A 19,361-nucleotide genomic window follows, 5' to 3' on the forward strand; every position below is an offset into this window, starting at 1 on the left:
ACACGCCGATCCAGAGCATCCCAAACATGCTCAATGGGTGACATGTCCGGTGAGTATGCTGGTCATGCAAGAACTGAGTGAGAACTAATCATGGTGTCTAATCATCATCCTGATATGGCACACCTGTGAGGTGGGATGGATTATCTCAGCAAAGGAGAAGTGCTCACTGTCACACATTTAGACAGATTTGTGAACAATATTGGAGAGAAATGGTGATATTGTGTATGTGGAAAAAGTTTTAGATCTTTGAGTTCATCTCATAGTAAACACGCTTTGCTTAAAACATCCCCCGCCGTATATATAGTGCCTCGAAGTGCAAGAACTAATAATCTGTACTGGACAATACACCTACAAAATGATACATCGTCACTACAATAAAAATAATCAGGTCAAGTTGGGAGCAAAAACAAAAGTGTTGTTTATATTTTTGTTGAGTGTATGTTTAAGTGTGTATATATATATATATATATATATATATATATGTGTGTGTGTGTGGAATAGAATCACTTTATTCAGAATAGAATCAAGATTCAAAAAGAAGCAAAAAAAATATTAAAGAAAAAAGAGAAAAATGTATATTAAAAATAAAGAAAAAAGTAAAATATATATATAAAGATATGTATTTTTTCTTTAATTTTGTTTATTTTCTTGCTTTCTTTTCTATATTTGGGTCTGACAGGGTTAAGGAGGTTTTCTCTCATATACTGGGATTTCATTGGTATTCTTCCTGGTCTGACCCACAGAAAACCTACCCAGGAATTAGTCTGGTTCTTAGATCCGGATCCAGCAGCGAAGCTTTGTTCTAAGCTTCTATGGATTAACTTACATGTTTCTGCTTCTGTAAATACCACACAGCACATAAAATCCACAGTTTAAGGTATGTTTTTGGGGCTTGAGAAGTGACTGTAGGATGTTTTTACCTGCTTGATTCTAATCCTAACACGCAGCTGAAACTCGTTCGTCTCCTTCCGGATGAATAAATCTGTCTCTCAGTGCGCATCTTCCTGTCTGTGTTTGCTGTATGTTCTCCGACCCCTCTATCGCCCGATCTGTTCCTCCTTCCTCCTACCTGCCTCTCCATCTGTCGGTCTTCCTTCCTTCCTGTCTGCCTTGATAGTTGCCTGGCTCCTTTTCTTGCCACCTGGCTGTTTCGTTTAATGACTGCAGTCCTGTTACATAACAAGCCCACCTACAATCGCCACACTTTCATCTGCTTTTTCCTGCCGTAGCCGGGTGTATATTGTCTGCTGTGTTTGTCCCGGTGCATATTGTCGCGCTGTGTGTGTGTTTTTGTGTGTACGCTTTTCCAGATGGAAGCAAATCATGTCGCTGGCAAGTTAACATCCTATCAGCCGAACGCCCACACAGACTCCAGCCCCGGATAAATGAATCGGAAATGCTACCGAGCGCAGATAGACATCTTTGCTTCTGCAGCGGATTGTGTGACTAGTTTGAGATAAAACTGAGAACAGGGAGTTTCCTTCTTGTCTGCAAAAACACTGACACACATTTGTTTTCAGCTCAAGTGGAAATTTGTTGAGCTTTTTTTTAATGGTTGCATAAATCAACCCTGTTACCAGTTCTTAGAAAACACAGAAGTCAGCATGATTTCCAGGGAAATTGTAATTGTAAAAATAAATAATATTTTGCTAAAAATGAGTGTCAGCAAGGAAGGTAATCAGCCACTATTGTTAAAAATGAATAAACAGTTCAGCCCATATATTAACGTTTTATTTAGGATTTTATGAAGTCATGCAGTTAATTGTATGAATTCTAAACGGCGTGTGTTGTAATTGTTGCGTTCCGTCTGCTTTTTCTGCTCTGAATGCAGAAATGTCGCTTCATTTTCATCCATTTTTTCTTCATTTCTGTAAAGTATTGATGCTTTTAGCCCTTACAAGGCCATATTTCTGGAGAAGTACATCTACTAAAACCACCTAATCCATAAAAATATCGATCAAGTCTTGCGAGGTCGCATTGTCGTAGACGTTCGCCTTTGTGAAGTTTGGCCGGTACGTTGCCCCGATAAGAGCTTCGTAATTGCGGCTTCCTTATAACGGCTCATACGGCTTCATCGTTTGAAATAACCAAATTTGGGGTCAATGTTTATATCTTACCAAACATACAGGTGTGTGCATATTTTATGTTAAAAAGTCACACGTGTTGAGCGGAGAATGTTCGGTTTCGGCCGTGTGTACGAGTAAGCAGAACGAGTATACTCGGTCCCGGCTTTTTAAGGGTTAAGAGGCTCCATTATGACAGAAATACGAGGCTTCAGATCACTAAAACATTTCTCTGCTCTTCAGCTCCACGTTTAACAGCACGCAAACAAAAGTTAAAAAAAAAAAAAAAAGTGAGTTTTTCAGCTGTTTTTCTGCTTTCAGAAGCCGTTGAATGAAACCCCCTCTTGGCCTCGGAGCTGCTCTGTTATTCTACTGTTTAGAATAAAAATTAATTATAGTCCGCATCAGATAGTACTTCTCTGATTCATTTCTCATCCACTCAGCTTGCTTGATATATCTTTATGCTTGGTGAGACTTCCTCTGTGTGAGTCTCGGTGTTTCGTGACCACATCGTACGCCGAACATCTCACGGTTTCAGGACGGACGTAGCAGTGCATTAATCCATTAGACAGCAGCGAGCGAGAACACTAATAATCTCCCTTCTCACACACACCGGACCCAGACGATACACACCGCTAATGCTTCCTGTTTGCTTTTAATCAGAGCTCAGGTTTCAGGAAGACAGGATGCATTAGACATGAGAGGCCAGAGATGGCCGGCAGCAGCGGGCTGCTGACTGACGGCTGGAAACGACCGGCGTCCGTTTATTTGGAGCGTATTTTAGAGGCTTCACATTGGAGAGCTGCAGAGAAAGTTGGGACGCTGAGTCATGTCAGTTTTGTGTTGCTCTGCAGACGTCATTGCCAAAGAGGAGTCATGTCGTCGGTTTTTGTTCCAGTTACAGGTGAAATGCAGAAAAGGAGGAGTCAGGATGTTTCGGCAAACCTCCAAATTGTTGTACAGTGTCCCCGAGAACTTTACATCATTTGAAAAGTCCCTGTCGGAGTGACTACATGGTCAGGAGAAATGATGCTTAATAGGATTTATTTTTGACGTAAAATGTTTTATTCTAGAAATTTCAAATGGAAACTCTGGGGGAAGGTAATTTCATAATGTTCCAAAGCTATTAGAAGTTCAATGTGTGCACCACTTCTGAAACATCCTTTTTTCCGACACTAACGGCCTTCCTCTTCTTATGCCACGCCGAAATCTGCTTTCCTCTTGGAGCTTGTTTGTGAAATTTTCCAAGAAATTCATGTCGCATTTGACTGAGTTTTGGCGAACATCTTTTCTGTTGCAGCAAACGGCATGTCTGTTCCTGAAAGCAGAAAAATAATAAAACGTTTTTTCGAGCAAAAAGAGCAAACTAATTTTAAACAAATTATTCGGTGATGAAATGATGTCAAATGTTTTGGGACACCTTGTAGTTTGAGTCCTTGATCTTTGAACTTATCCGTGACTAAACATCTGCTGGTTGCTCCTGTAATCATCGGACGTTTCGATGACTCCATGGATCTCGAGCCGTCTTGAGGCTTTTCCTGCCGCTTTGGTGGTTCTGTGGATGGTTTTCCTCGTCCTTTCTCCCTCGATGCCCAACTGACTGAAAGCTATAAGGCAGGGAAGTCAAACAGGTTCCACATTCAGCCCAGTTTGACCTCCAGTGGACCAGAGCAGTAAAATCACAGCATAATAACCGATAAATAACCACAACTCCTCATTTTTTCCTTTGTTTTAGTGCAAAAAAAGTCCATTATGAAAATGTTCACATTCAAGGAATTATCTTTTTACAAAACATTATGAACACCCTCAAATTTCTCAAGAAAAATAAGTTCAGTTTATCATTTCCACATCACAACTTCCAGATCAGAGTTTCTACAAAGGAACACAACATTTAGTCACCTGGAACTGAACAATGTAGGGTTTTACCGCAAGTCAGACAAAAAAACAACAAAAACAAGACAAAATATTACAAAATGAGACACAAAATGGCAAAAAAATGTGACAAATGGCATGAAAAAATAAAGAGACAAAAAAGTTACAAAGTGAAAAAATGGATAAACGACAAAAACAAGACACAAATAATGCAAATGACACCAAAAATGACAAAAGCGTGAAACGAAATAACTGAAAAGTCAAAAAACAACAAAAGCAAGACAAAACAACACAAACGATACACAAAAGAACAAATAAAGCAAAACACAAAATGGCAAAATAAGACAAAAACACAAGCGAGACAAAAAGGGAACGACAAAAATGAGAAACAAATACATGAGACCAACAACAAAAGTCAGACGAAAACAGGACAAAATATTACAAAAATGAGGCAAAAAACGACAAAAGAACAATGAACAATCTGGTATTTTACTCTATGATCCAAACAACTTGTCATGGTCTAGAAATTATTTTAAATTTATAGTATTACTAATTTACAATCTGCAGTTAATGTCTTCTCTGTAATTTTTACACTTTGAGGACCGGATTGGACCCTCTGGAGGACCACTTTTGGACCACGGGCCTCATGTTGGACACCCCTGCTTTAGATGAAATAACCCAACTTTAAAGAGATGTGTTCATGTAAATAGTATTTATAATAAGAGCATAAATGGATAACAGTCTTTATACTATTGACTGCATTCATAAAGTCTGTGGAAGTCGGTGTGACATAAATGTTTTGTGACGGATTCTAGCAGCGAAAGCAGACAGGAAGTCCCACAGCGTCACATTTAATCACATCTGTACTCAGTTATAAATGATGTATGTAAGGAAGGTTTAGCATGTGATGTCCGCTCATCATATGATCATCATACGATGTCACGTCTGATGATCTTCCTGTGGAAAACAACGACTTATTCACAGGCATGAAGCCGCTCATTATTCTGCTTCTCCTCCAAGAACGGACTCAAACCATACTGGCTCTGCACTGGAAAAAATGCCCCTCTCAAAACCAGGAGAAAAAACTTATTGCAAAGAACTTTTACCTTGAACTAAGTGAAAAAATCTGCCAACAGAACAAGTGAAAAGTGGCTTGCTAAGATTGAAATAGATATATTTAGGATATTGAGATCTTAAAATTAGCTGGAAAAACTTATTTTAAGCTTTATTTTATCAGGATTGTCAAGCTTAGGTGTCTTTACCCTCCTGTTGTCCTCATTTACAGCACCAAAAAGTATTGTTACCTTTTCTGAAAATAATCCAGAAATTTAGCAAAAATTTGCTGAAATTTGGGGAATTTTATAAATTAGCCAAATTTATAAAATTTGCAAAATCTTCAGGAAGAAAAATCCTTAAAAGTTTCCCTTAATTTTTTTTTAAATCCCCAAATTTGACAAGAAATAAAAATGTAAAACTTGCAAATATTTTTAAAAAATTAGTAAAAATCTTCCAAAAAATCCTAAAAATATCTAAAGTGATTCCATATATATCAGTAAAACCTCTAATATCTTCTAATAATTTCACTGGATTGTGGTTGATTTTTATGTGAATGTTCCTAAAGAAACATTTTTTTTAACATTTCCCGAAAAATTTTGAAAATGTGGAAGTTTTCTCTGTAAAAATATATCTATATTTTCACATTTTTAAACTTTAAATTGGTCAATTTGACCCGCAGGACGACATGAGGGTTAAAACAAGATTATTTCAAGATAGTTTGACTTAACAAGATGTTTAAGATGCGTTGTCTTAAACAAGTCCTCCATCTGCTGAAATGTCTCTTGTTAAGTGAATTTATCTTAAATCAAGTGTGGGGAGACATTTTGACTAAAAATAAGACAAACAGACTTGGTAGGATTTGGAGTTTTTGCAGTGTGGTTTGGAGAAAATCATTAAAAAACGGCCAGCAGATGATTTTCTTTTCTCCCCACAGGCTTCTGCTCTACGGTTTTGTCAGATTATTGATTGGTGTGTGACACATGTCTTATTTCTGTGTTTGCATGTAGAAACGCAGGCCAGGAGCATTTCCTGTGCTCCTTTGGCAACGGGCCCAGAAACTGCATCGGACCGAAACTCACCAACATCTTCCTCAAGGTGACTTTTCTCACAACAAACACTCATAAGCCCAGTCTTTAATTAATGCCGTTTCTCATTCGGCCTGTAAAGCCGTCTGCTAAACGAAGGTTGCCTCTCTGACTTTCTGCTGCTTTTAATGACACGTTGAGATGTTTGCGGTTCAGCGGCCGCATTTTATATTCTGAGCTTCTGGGTCACATTTAGAGGGAAACCTGCTGGACCGAGTGAAAAGTAAAGAGCAAAGGATGGAGCCTGTCTGATGTGGAATCTGGTCTAAGTTTACAGGAATTTACTGTGATGCTAACAGCAGCATCAGTGTGAGACTGAGGCTGAGCTGTCCGTAATAACTCAACCAATAGAACTGAAAATATTCTATATACTGCTCTTTTAATGAAAGGTTTTAGTTTTATGTGTGTGGCATGAGAAAAAATGTACAAAAGCTGTATTTTATCATTTAAATGATTTTAGGAGTTATTTGTACATTTCAAAATAGCAGGAACAGAAATGTTGGTGAAGTAGGAAAATTATCATGCAGATACTAGGGCTGGCCCGAATAGTGGTTTCTGGCCTCCGAATATTCGTCCGACGGGGGTGGGGGGGCGGAGACGGCAGAGACGGTCCGAATATTCGGATCCGTTCGTCGGTAGCCTAGCCACGCTAGACCCATGTTCTGATGGCACAAGGGTCTAGGACCGCTGGACAGGGAGGGAGGCGGGCTATAAGGTTGTCTTTCAAATCACTCTGCAGCAATTGGGTAGGTATACAACCAATCAGTGCAACGAATAGGCTGACGTAGTTCCTAGAGCGCCGGCGGATTGTGGCTAAGTCCCATTAGCTTCCCAACCAGCGGAGCCAACTGGTATATTAAGGATTTGCCATATCCCGTCGGCATAAGTCCGAATACGTCTTTCTTCTCAATGAAACACTTCAGTGCCGTCCTTTATTTATCTTTCAAGTTGAATTTTAGCTTCAAATCTTTAAGGGCTGTGGCCAAAGCCGAGTCGAAAGATAACTGTTTATTGTGCGCCGGTTGTTTCTGTCAGAATCGTCACGCCTCTGTCGTCACTTAGTTACGCCCGCCTTCTGACTCTACACTTCATGGTGATTGGTCCGGCCAGTTTTAGGAGCATCCAGGGGTAACTAGACCCACCCTGGCAGAGAATTAAATTCGTTGCCGTGGGTTGTCTAGCGCGGCTAGGCTAGTTCGTCTGGTCTCCCGGGTCCAAATTTTGCCTTCATTTTGTCGAATATTCGGATACCGAAATTATTATCCGGATACCGCTGTAGCAAACGAATATTCGAATATTCTGGATTTTCGGGTCCAGCCCTAGCAGATACACAGAGTTATGATTACACCAACAAACAGGTTTGTTGCTTCAAAGTGACACCTTTTATCACAGCCACTCACTGTTAAAACAGAAAGAACTGTTGGATTTCGAACTTTTCGCTCATCTGTTGGAAAACTTACCCAAATTGAAGCTTCAAACCCTGATCTTCAATCAAAGTAAAATCTTCATTCAACAACTCACCAAAAATGAACCATTTGCATGAACCGTATTCTGCAAATACACAAAACATTCTGCATTCTTTGGAACAACCGCAGTGACTCGGCTGCAGCCAACGATCTGGAAGAGAAAACTTCAGGTCATTTTGGGTGAACTGGGCTGTTTTTTTATACATCTATAGTAAGTAGAACGATGATTTTTCCAGTATTGCTTAGTACACATTTGTGGACATTTGGAAAAAAGTTGAACAGATTGATTGTTTTGGGGTTTTTGTTGTTGTTTTTTTTGCAAACTAAATAATCAGAAAAATCAACTATGGCATTTGAAGTGCACAGAAGACATTTTTGAGTTCTTTCTCCTTCTCGCCGTTGTTGTTCAGCTTCTGTAGATGTGCAGGACTTTATATTGTGGTGAAAAATGAAGCCACAGTGAAGACAAATGTGACAGCAGCAAAAAAAACACACACTGGGGCTCAGAGGGTTAAAAAATAATCCTTTCCATTTGTATCCACATAGATGTTATTTTTCTTATGTAAAGTGAGTATCCAGGTTTAATTATCCAAATTAAACTTTCACCTACATAAACTACAGAAGTAGAATGTCTCTAACAGTATGATGAAATAATTTCTTGTATTCTTCTTTCGTGCCAAAAGGACAACCGACAGTAGTTAATGTGTTTGTAAACTGGACATTAAATTAGAATTTGCTGCTGGAGATGCTTTCAGAAGCTGCTGCTGATGTAAACTGAACTTTACCTAAATTCGAGGTGATATAATGTGTTTGTCACAGAGTTGGCAGAGACTCATTAGCAGATCAGGTATTCTTTCTGGTCACTGCGCAGGAGAAACGCTCACAGCGAGCCAGCTGTGGTCGGTGTCTATCTGCGGCTCTCAGAGAGGTGGACCATCCCCCAACCATTCAGCAAATAGAGCACGACTCGTGGGAATGACGAAATGTATGGCCGTGTGTGTAAGTGTGTGTTTGTTTGTGTAGATAAACCACAGGGAGAGACCCGAGGACTGATTGTCCTGTTCTAATCAGCTCCCAGTCCCAGTGGCTGCTCTCACCGTTGCCACCAGCTCCTATACTGGTCCGTACACAGCCTATGGAAAGCAGCAGAACAGGACAGATGTGTTACAGGTGTGACAGCAGGAAGCACAGAGGTTTATTTCCCATGTGGGGGCGGTCCCTCTGGAAGCAGGTGTGTGTCAGCAAACATGTTGTCAAAGGGGTGACACCAGCCTGAAAACAGCATGAACCAGTAGGTTATAGTCAGAAACATATGGAGCTGGGTTTTAACGCAAAAATCCTGTAAAACGGGACATAAATAGGAATTACATGTTCACATGCCCAAAGACTGAGGCTGAAGCTATGTTTATTTTAATTTTTTAAATGGGACAGTTCGTATTAATGTGCATTTCCATATAAATATGAGAGATTGTAGCTGTACCGCTGATTACCATCCCGAGTCCCGTTGGAAGATCAAAGATAAAGAAATTACAAGTAACATAAAATCATAACTGAACAAAAACATAGAAAGAAAAGCAAGCAGCAAGTAATAACACATAGTGCACAGAACAGAGAGTACCAAAGAGTAATTATTTAACATTTACACATGATTATATTGCAGATATCTCTTTGTTGCTATTGCACATATCCGTCTATCATTATTGCACATTGCTATACTGCACTTACTCCTCTGTCAGTAAAACATAAGATTCTGCTACATGTATCCCTCTGACACTACTACATCTATTTGTATTGTATATTTCCTATTGTCACTATTACACATGATAGCATTGCACATATCCCTGTCTATATTAAACATAACTATTCTGTACATGTCCCTTTAACTCTATTGCACATATCCCATTATCAATCATTTTTCATGATAATCTAATTGTTTGAGATGCGATACTTTTATAGTGTGGAGAGAAGCTCAACAGATCTCAGTCTTCGCTTTGAGCAAGACTAAAAAACTCCCTTTTATCAGGAGGTTCTGGGAGGGCAACCGTCTGCCTCACCAGGTCGGGGTGAGGGTAAAACTGAGAGAGAGAGCAAGAAACAGTGCATAAGAGAAGAATAAACACTGGACTGGTCGGTGAAGCATCTAAATGCAGCTCCAAAGCCACAAGCTGGTTACCCTTAGATATGCGCAAAATGTAAATAGCGCAATAAAAAACTGGTAATGGAAACACCTGAATTTCGAAAAAGGACTAAAATATCACTAAAAAGTTTTTACGCTCTCATGAGATGGTTTTTCAGACATTTCGATCTTGAAAAATATCGCAAAAGCGCAATGGAAACACTTTTTCCGTACGGTACGTGTGGACAGAAGAGGAGACCGAGACTTTTCTTGCCATTATTCTTGAGAAAAACATCACTGCCATACTAGACAGCAAACAGCAGAGGAATGCAGAGTGTTAGAAGGAGATAGAAACAGAAATGAGGGAGAAAGGGTTCGACATCGAAATCTCGCGGGATGATATTTTACGAGAGTTACGATGCTTCTGCCCAGAACAACCTTCAATGGAAACACGTTCAAAGCGCAAATATACTTTGTCGAAATTTTAGAAATATCACTTTTATTTTGCGAAAAACTGTGATGGAAACCCAACTACAGATACCTGCAGAAAGGAAGACATAAGACTGGTGACATGCAGTACATGGAGTATAAATGCACTACAGTTACCTTTATTTACTGCAGCCTCGCAAAATGTAGTTACCCAATGAAATTACCTGGCTGTGTGTGAACGCTTTGTGAGGTTTATATAATCTAGAGCAGTTAAAACACTTATCTAGTCCTTTAGCAGTGATTAGATCATTGCTATTTGTGAGGGTTTCAGCGAAAGCTCTGTGCTTTTTCTCATATTTTTCACTGAAACGTACAAAACGAGCCGTAGCTGTGGTCGTTCAGGTCAGCTGCTTGTTGTTCCTCAGTGAACGAGGCGAGACGAAGCAGTTGAGAAAGCAGAGGGAAGGAAGCGTTGGTCGGCCGATGGAAGCCTTATCTCAGCAGTCCACATCCGTTGAGTCAGACTCAGAGAGCGTTATTTAACCTCCGCTGGTAGATTACAGCCGCCAAGACGGCCTTTTTATGCTGCTTTTTGTTCTCAGATTAGTTAAGAGGAAAAACAGCAACATGCAGGGGGGTGTCGAAATGCAACTGTCAGGGATGAGTCAGTCCTGCACACACACACACACACACACACACACGCTCATGAGTCATTGTACATGCTTGGCGTTATTGAACGGAGCTCAGGTGGAGTTCATTGCGGTTTAATGCGTCCAAATTCAGCTCTCGCCGTCGTCCGGCAGGACAATCATATCTCATTATTTCAGATTGGATTACTGATCCCAGATAACCAGCTGCTTGTTGGTAGCGCTGATGAAGTGGCATAATGTGGACTGAACACGCTGCCGTACACCTGCTCTCCACCGCACTGTGGCTGATGTAACGTCCATTCATGAGGACGGTACCGTGTTTATCGATACAGACATGTAAGCCAGGATTTTAATGAGATGCTCAGTATTATCCACTTCACCTGTTCATAGTGCATATTAGCATCCAGTAACACATAAATAGGTTGATTGAATGTGGTTAACAAGCAATATTACTGCCATTAGTTTCAGTTAGAGCTACTTGAATCATCTGATTCCTTTCTAACTTCATTTGATTGAAACTTGGAGTTTCCAAGTTTTCCGAGCCAAGATGAAGACCTGAGAGTACTCTAGTGTTTAAAGGTCATTTTATAACGAGGCTCATGCAGTTAGTCTCACATGACCACAGGTTTGCTCAGTTTAGTCATCACAGATTTATGTCTAGTGTGTCACAGGAGGATTCACTTTGGTTGGGGCCTTTCTGGAGTATTTTTACTGTCAGCAGCAAAGTGATACAATTTGGAATCATTTAAGGGATTGTGCTCACTCCTGTTGTATATTGTATAGACCCTCCAGAACAACGCGGACAAAAATCCTTGATTATGTGAATAAATATGCGGGGTTTTTATGCCATTTTATGCGAGGAAATTGCGGAAGGTTGCAAAGTATGCGAATAGTTGTGAAATATGCAAAAATATGCGCGATTCACCAGCCGTCTGGCCGCGGAGTGATGAGTCCTCTAATCAGACACTGCTGTGGGGTTACTGGACTGACAGTCTGTGCTCTGGGAGGGGGAGGAGCTCACAGCAGCACCTGCTGCTTGTTGAAAACAGTAACTGCAGAATGATCCGAGTTTTCCTGTCAGTCTCCAAAATGGCAGAAAAAGTCGCTAGATTTGTGGCTAGTCGCTTTTGACAAAAAAAGTCGCTAGGACGCTTTGGAAAGTCACTAGATTTAGAGAGAAAGTCGCTAAGTTGTCAACACTGGCGCCGCGCTCCGCATCAGCTCGTGCTTCATGTGTGTGAATGCGTGAACTGATGACGTCAGGCCGGGCGTCACATAAAAACTCACAACTCCATTTATATCGGTTATAGTTTTCTCATTTTATGCGGAAATTGCGAAATGAAGTGGTACCCGCATATTTCTCTTTTTTTTCGTGGAAATGTGAGATTCTTGCGGGGATTATGGGCTGTTTTGCGGGGATTATGCGGCCTTTTGGGAAATAATTGTCCCCCGCATAATCAGCGGCATTTTGGTGATTAATGCGGGAATTCATGCGATCGCATGATCGCGTTTTTCTGGAGGGTCTAATTGTAGATAGTTTATTATGATTATTATTTTTTTCTAGTCTGCACTAATGATGCATGGGTCAATGTATAATTGCAGGACTTTTTGTATCATAGTTGACATTTTTGTTGTTTTTTTCTGTAATTATGGATAGTTTTCAAGTCATTTTGGACAATTTTTGAGTCATTTCAGGCAGTTTTCTTGTCAAATTCAACAAGTTTGATGTCAGCTGGTATCATTTCTCGTCATTTTGGATCATTTTTGTGTCTTTGGGACAATTTTCATGTTATACTGGACTGATTTTCTGCAATTATGGATCATTTTCAAGTCATTCTAGACAATTTTTTAGTCATTCTCGATGGGTCAATATATAATTGTGGGACTTTTTGTAACATAGTAAACATTTTAGGGATACCCTGTCATTTTTGATTAATAAGTGATTGTTTCCATGATAAATAATCATGGAATTTGTAAAGATATGATCATAATGAACATAAAAAAACATAATCTTTTTTACTTTTGATAAAAATGTATGCAAGATATATCCCATCGACTTAAAAGATCCTCAATTATAGATTGACTAAGACAATTTTCAAGTCATTTAGGACAAATTTAGAGTCATTTTGAACAATTTTCCAATCATTTAGGACAAATTTCATATCCTTTTGGACTAATTTTCTGTAATCATGAATCATTTTCAAGTAATTTTGGAAAAATTTTGAGTCATTTTGGACAATTTTCTTTTCAATTTCAACATGTTTTGTATCAACTTGGTTCTTTTCTTGTCATTTTGGGTAATTTTCAAGTCATTTTGGACATTTTTCAAGTCATTTTGGACACTTTTCTCATCATTTTGGGTAATTTTCAAGTCATTTTGGACAGTTTTCTTGTCAATTTCAACATAACTTCAAAAGTCCCTCAGTTATAGATTGACCTGCACACCTCAGTCCACATCTCTCCCTGCATATCCAGCCCAGTTGTAGCTATAAGAGCAGACTGTCTGTCTGTATAATGAACATGTGAGCGGCTTTCTGCAGGCTGACCGTTTGTACATGCCACCACACACACATAGCAGGGCACGGCCAGAGTAGAAAGTAGACCGCGGGGATCTAGGTCAGAGAAGTGACTCATCGCCTCCCTTCATCCTTCCCCTGTCCTCCTTCCTTCCCTCCCCCATCCTCATCATCCTTCCTCCGGTCCCTCACTTCTTTCCTCCCTCCATCCCTCCCATCCCTCCCGCTCCTCCCCTTCCATCGGGGAAATCTTCATTCATAAAGCGAAGGGGAAAATGTTGTTGAAAATGTGTTGGTGGACGAGGCCAGTCGGCTGCAGGATAAGCCGAGATGACATCACCACAGAATATAACAGAAAACCACGCAGGGATTGTTGAGCGTCCACCACAGGGGTGTCAAACATGAGGCCCGTGGGCCAAAAGCGGTCCTCCAGAGGGTCCAATCCGGCCCTCAAAGTGTAAAAATTACAGAGAAGACATTAACTGCAGATTGTAAATTAGTAAAACTATACATTTAAAATAATTTCTAGACATGACAATTTGTTTTGATCATGAAGTAAAATACTAGATTGTTCTTTTGTCATTTTGTGTCTCACTTTTGTAATATTTTTGTATTGTTTTTGTTGTTTTTTGTCTGACTGTTTCTTGTTTGTTATTGTGCGTCTTGCTTTATTTATTATTTTGTGTATTGTTTATGTTGTTTTGTGGGTTTTTCTCCATTGTGTTGTTACTCTATTTTTTGTCATTTTGTCTTGTTTGTGTCATTTGCGTAATTTTTTGTCTCAATTTTTTTGTCACTTTGTAACTTTTTTGTTGAATTTTTTGTCTCTTTTGTATCGTTTGTCTCAGTTTTTGTCATTTTATGTCTCGTTTTTGTTGTTTTTTTCTGACTTTTACCGTTTGTCTCGCATTTGAGCATTCGGCTTATGATTTTTGTCATTTTGTGTTTCCTTTTTGTCTTGCTTGAGTTTTTTTTCTCATTTTTGGCATTTTGTGTTTCGCTGTATTTGTGGTTTTTTTGTCTCGCTTGTGTCGTTTGTCCATTTTTTTTGCCACTTTGTGTCTCATTTTGTAATTTTGTCTCATTTTGATTGTTTTTTTGTTGTTGTTTGTGTGTCATCTGTGTAATTTTTTGCCTTGTTTTTGTCATTTGTCCATTTTTGGTCACTTTGTAACTCTTCTGTCTAAATTTTTGTCTCTTTTTGTTTGTTTTGTTTCGTGTTGTTTGTCTCATTAGGTTGTTATGCTGTGATTTTACTGGTCCGGTCCAATTTAGATCACATTAGTTTGAATGTGGCCCCTGAACTAAGATGACTTTGACACCCCTGGTCCACCACACGCTTAAATAAACGCTGAAGGATCTGTATGACTCGAGTGGTAATTCATTTTTAGCTTTTCTGTCTAAAAGTAAGAACTGGATCCAAAGGACTCGATGTTCCAGTAGAACTTGGCCGCTGAAAGGTGTTGCTTTGCTATTTTCAAACCTGGAAACAGGCGTAAAGTGTTGTGGAGGCTGCAGCTCTGCGAGTTGGAGGCTGATTCACCGTCGGCGGAGGCTGCAGCTCTGCTTTAACATTTAGCTTCTGCTCTGCTGTAAAATCACCAAACTGTCACTTCTATTCTCACAGCAGAACTCTAAATTCCATTTAAAAGGAAGCACAACACGTCCAGAAAAACGGTGTTCTTTATGTTTCTGCTGCCAGGAAGCGTGCACATACCTGTTAGAGCACTACGACTGGAGCCTGGACCCTCCGGATCAGGACCTCCAGTACAAATGGCTGCCGGTGTCTCGGCCCGCCGACCGCCCGACCATCTCCTTCACCCCCACCGGACGTGACGCCAGCTAGAGATGCACAGTATGTTTAATAAAGCACTGAAAGCTGTGACTGTCAGGCAAACATATGGGTCTAGAATGAGCAGAGGAAGCTGGAGGATATCTTGCAGAGGGAAGCCGGCGAGCTGCGAGGCCCCCCCCCCCCCCCCCCCCCCCCTCCACAGTTATCGTCATGGGGAAAGCCGAGGAGTGCTGGTTTCACTCCGTCTGTTCCTCTGCCAGATATTCTGCAGCGTTCCTTGATGACTCTGCAACGGAAGACGAGAGAAATGAGTCATTCTTCCATTGTTGACCGTGCCGCTGCTAGACAGACGTTTGTGTTCTGTCTTTTTTTAAAATGCTGCCTTTGAAAGAAACTCAGCAAAACGTTCCAAAAGCCTGTCGTACACGTCAAACGCTGCTTCTAGGTTATGATGGTGTATTCTGTTAACCCTCCCGTTGTAATGCGGGTCGAAATCGAAAATGTGGAGAAAAAATATTTCACAGTGAAACTTCTGATGTCCACATTTTCAACATTTTTGGGAAATCTTTGAACGTATTTGGTGGAAAAAAAGAAATGTTAGAAATGTTTCTTAAGAGCATTCACAAAAAAAATCGCAGGATTTTCGTTGATTTTTATGTGAATGTTCTTAAAGAAAACATTAGAAATTTTACAGACATAAATGTAATAACTTTGGATATTTTTAGGAATTTTTTAACTCATTTTTTTTAAAGTATTTACAAGAATTTTCTTGCCAAATTTCAGGGATTTTTTTAAAATCAAACTTTTATGGGGAACTTCTTAAGGAATTTTTTTAGAATTTTCTTCCTGAAGGTTTTGCAAATTTTGAGAAATTTGGGGAATTTTTTTTCTGAATTTTTAGATTTTTTTCAGACAAGGAAACAATATTTTTTGGTGCTGTAAATGAGGATAACGGGAGGGTTAATAGAAATTTACCTCCAATAACGTGAGCTAGAAATGGCATTTTTTCCTCTCTTACTGCAGTATAAATATCCACATCCAGGTTTGCTCACGTGCACACATGAAGACGGAGGTAAACCCTCAGATTCCATCACTGGCTGCAAACCTGTCTCCCCTAGCAACCACCACTGCTTAGCAACCGTTCGTCATACCGACACCGACTTGCCTCCGTTTAATATGCAAGCCTCACACACACACTAACCTGGTTACTTCTGAAAGCATTCGGTCGACACGCCGTCTGAATCCCGTGTAAACGAAGCCACAAGGCGTCTTAGAAGGATTTGAATCGTAAACGTGAATTACTACGGGAGAATTAACGTCATATTTGGTTCTGCGAAGCGCTTTGTGCGATGTCACATACAAGTGTTGTGTGTTTTTGTGTTTTATGACAGACTGTCTGACTTTATGTAATGTTTAATTTGAATATGTAGCTCTGTCTGAGTGCTTTGTTATGAGGAAAAATGTGCTTTCCATTATTTTATCTGGTCAAATATGATGTAATCTTAAATGTGATTAACTTATTTTTCTGATTTTATTTTTAGTTTGTACCACAGTGGAGTGATTTCCAGGGAATGAGAGGCCATCAGGCAGTTAACCCTCCTGTTGTCCATATTTATGGGCACCAAAAAATATTGTTTTATGTCTGAAAAAAATCCAAAAATTCAGCAAATAAAAAAAATCCCCAAATTTATAAAAATTTGTAAAAATCTTTCGGAAGAAAATTCCCTAAAAGTTTCCCTTAAAAATTTTTTTTCTTTTTAAAAATCCTCAAATTTATAAAAAAAATTGTAAAAATCTTCAGGAAGAAAATTCCATAAAAGTTTCTTTTAAAAGTTTTATTTAAAAAAAAATCCCCAAATTTGGCGAGAAATAAAAATTGAATAAATAAATAAATAAATAAAAATTGTAAATATTTTCAGAAAAAGAATAAAAATTTTCTGAAAAATATCCTAAAAATAGTGATTACATACATATCAGTAAAAACTCTAATATTTTCTTTAAGAACATTCACAAAAATAAGTCAACCAAAATCCTGTGAATTTCACTGGATTTTTGTTGATTTTTTTGTGAATGTTCTTCAAGAAATATTTTTTTAATATTTCTTTTTTTTCCACCAAAAATCTTTCAAAAATTTCCCAAAAATGTTGAAAATGTGGAAGTTCTCACCGTGAAAATGTATTTTTTTCCCACATTTTCAAACTTTAACACGAGTCAGTTTGACCTGCAGGACGACACGCGGGTTAAAATAAAATAAACAAACATGATTTAAAGGTCATTTTAACATATATTCACTTACTATTCTGCTGTAAAGTCATATTTAAATTAAAATTAACCCCCAAAACTTGCTAGAAGAGGTTTAAAAGGCATGTTATCTTTAAAAAAAAATGTCCCATTTAGAAAGTAGAAAGCACACAATGAAAGGATAATTGTTTGTTTTCTACTTTCTGATGCCTCTGAACTCATTGTGTTCTGTTAACCAAATCTAATCACTTTATTCTACATGAGTCATTTATAAATTTACCAAAAATAAATAGTTTGTTTCCATCATATTGTGTAAGAAAGAAAAAGTCTCAGTGAGTCAAACATTCTGAGACTTTTCTGCTGATCTGCAGGCAGTGTTTCATCAGATAGGAGATAAGTATGAAAAACAGGAAAATATCTGCAGTGTGTAGAGTGGTTTTTGTTTTCTACTGCTGGTTACATGAATGCTGCACACGTTGATTCCGTTTATTGCAAAATAAATTGTCCCAAAAATTAAACTTTTGCATTTTTCTTATTTTATGATTAATGAATTCTAACCCGAACCTTTTCCCTGTTCTGGTGTACAGTTGGTGTTTATTAGATGTTCTCGTGTAGTCTTATGCTAGCCAGAGTAAAGCCTTAATATTCAGGTTTTTGTCGCTTTTGTTTTCCTTTTTTTTAATGATCCAGGGCATTATAGCTGACATGTTGTCGTTCTCTCTGCTTCTAGTCGTGGTTGAGCTGTTTCTTTAAACCAGGGGTGTCCAACATGCGGCCTGTGGACCAAAACCGGCCCTCAATCTGCAGTTAAAGAGTCCCTCAGAGAAGACATTAACTGTAAATTAGTAAAACTATAAATTTAAAATCATTTCTAGACCATGACAAGTTGATTTGATCATAAAGTAAAATACCAGATTGTTCTTTGTTGTTTTGTGTCTCATTTTTGGAATATTTTGTCTTGATTTTGTTGTTTTTTTGTCTGACTTCTGTCGTTTGTCTCATGCTTTTGTTGTTCAGTTTCCTTTTTGTCTCGCTTGTTTTTTGTCTTATTTTTGTCATTTTGTTTTATTCGTTGTTTTTTTCTCGCTTTTGTCATTTTTGTCTCATTTGTGTCGTTTATCCACTTGATTTGTCGCTTTGTAACTTCTTTGTAAAATCTTTTGTCTCTTTTTTGTTTTGTCTTGTTTTCCTCATTTTTTTGTCGTCTTGTTACTTACTTTTGTCTCGCTTGTGTTTTTTGTCTTATTTTTGTTTTGTTTTGTGTTGTTTTCCTCATTTTTTGTCGTCTTGTTACTCTCTTTTGTCTCGCTTGTGTTTTTTTGACTTATTTTTGTCATTTTTTGTTTTGCTTTATTCGTTGTTTTGGGTCTTGTTTTATCATTTTGTGCTTTGTTTTTCGCCTCGCTTGTGGTTTTTTGTAAATTTCTTATCGTTTTGTTGCTTTTTTCTGTATCGTTTGTGTTTGTTTTTTGTCACTGTAATTTTTTCGTCTCATTTTTTGTGTCTATGTTTCATGTTTCATGTTATTTTGTGTCTGATTTTAGTAATGTTTCATCTTGTTTTTGTTTTTGTTTTTTTTTTTGTCTTACTTTTGTCGTTTTGATCATAAAGTAAAATCCTACATCATTCAGCTCCAGGTAACTAAATGTTGTGTTCCTTTGTAGACACTCTGTGATCTGGAAGTTGTGATGTGGAAATGATAAACTGAGGATAAATGTTGATGAAATTTTATTTTTCTTTACAAATTTCAGGTTGTTTTGTAAGAAGATAATTAATTAAATATGAGCACTTTCAGAATGGACTTTTTTGCGCTAAAACAAAGGAAACATTAGGAGTTGTGGTTATTTATAGGTTATTATTCTGTGATTTTACTGGTCACTGGTGATCAAACTGGGCTGAATGTGGAACCTGAACTAAGGGGAATTTGACAGGACACAATAAATTAAAATGTACTTACAGAAATAAATGCACAGCGACATTGCTGCTGTGTTCTATCGTGTTCGAGGCGTTAGGACACCGCTGTGTTGTCTAACATAAAGACGTGTTCAGTCTGAACGACACCCAGAGCGAGC

General features: G+C 38.5%; 2 protein-coding genes and 1 long non-coding RNA gene across 4 annotated transcripts in view; 2 read left to right on the forward strand and 1 right to left on the reverse strand.

Moving 5' to 3' along the window:
- Positions 1 to 17,807, forward strand: part of LOC110957172 (putative cytochrome P450 120) — a 37,214-nt gene extending 19,407 nt beyond the window's left edge. Inside the window, exons 10-11 of the mRNA XM_022203059.2 lie at positions 5,999 to 6,086; positions 14,956 to 17,807. Coding sequence (XP_022058751.1) covers positions 5,999 to 6,086; positions 14,956 to 15,099 — 232 coding nt within the window. The 3' untranslated portion in view covers positions 15,100 to 17,807. The remainder of the gene's footprint in view (positions 1 to 5,998; positions 6,087 to 14,955) is intronic.
- Positions 1 to 19,361, forward strand: part of LOC127530767 (cytochrome c oxidase subunit 3-like) — a 199,887-nt gene that overhangs the window by 150,091 nt on the left and 30,435 nt on the right. The window lies entirely within an intron of this gene.
- Positions 3,106 to 15,081, reverse strand: LOC110957173 (uncharacterized). Of its 2 annotated transcripts, XR_007937407.1 has the most exons (4): positions 14,971 to 15,075; positions 8,640 to 8,814; positions 3,484 to 3,670; positions 3,106 to 3,381 (listed from the first exon to the last, which is right to left on the reverse strand). It is a non-coding gene; the product is annotated as an uncharacterized LOC110957173 (long non-coding RNA). The 2 variants fall into 2 exon arrangements; XR_002596077.2 differs by lacking the exon at positions 8,640 to 8,814 and having other exon boundaries at positions 14,971 to 15,081.

The sequence above is a fragment of the Acanthochromis polyacanthus genome, chromosome 18 (assembly GCF_021347895.1).
Source record: "Acanthochromis polyacanthus isolate Apoly-LR-REF ecotype Palm Island chromosome 18, KAUST_Apoly_ChrSc, whole genome shotgun sequence".
NCBI lineage: Eukaryota > Metazoa > Chordata > Actinopteri > Pomacentridae > Acanthochromis > Acanthochromis polyacanthus.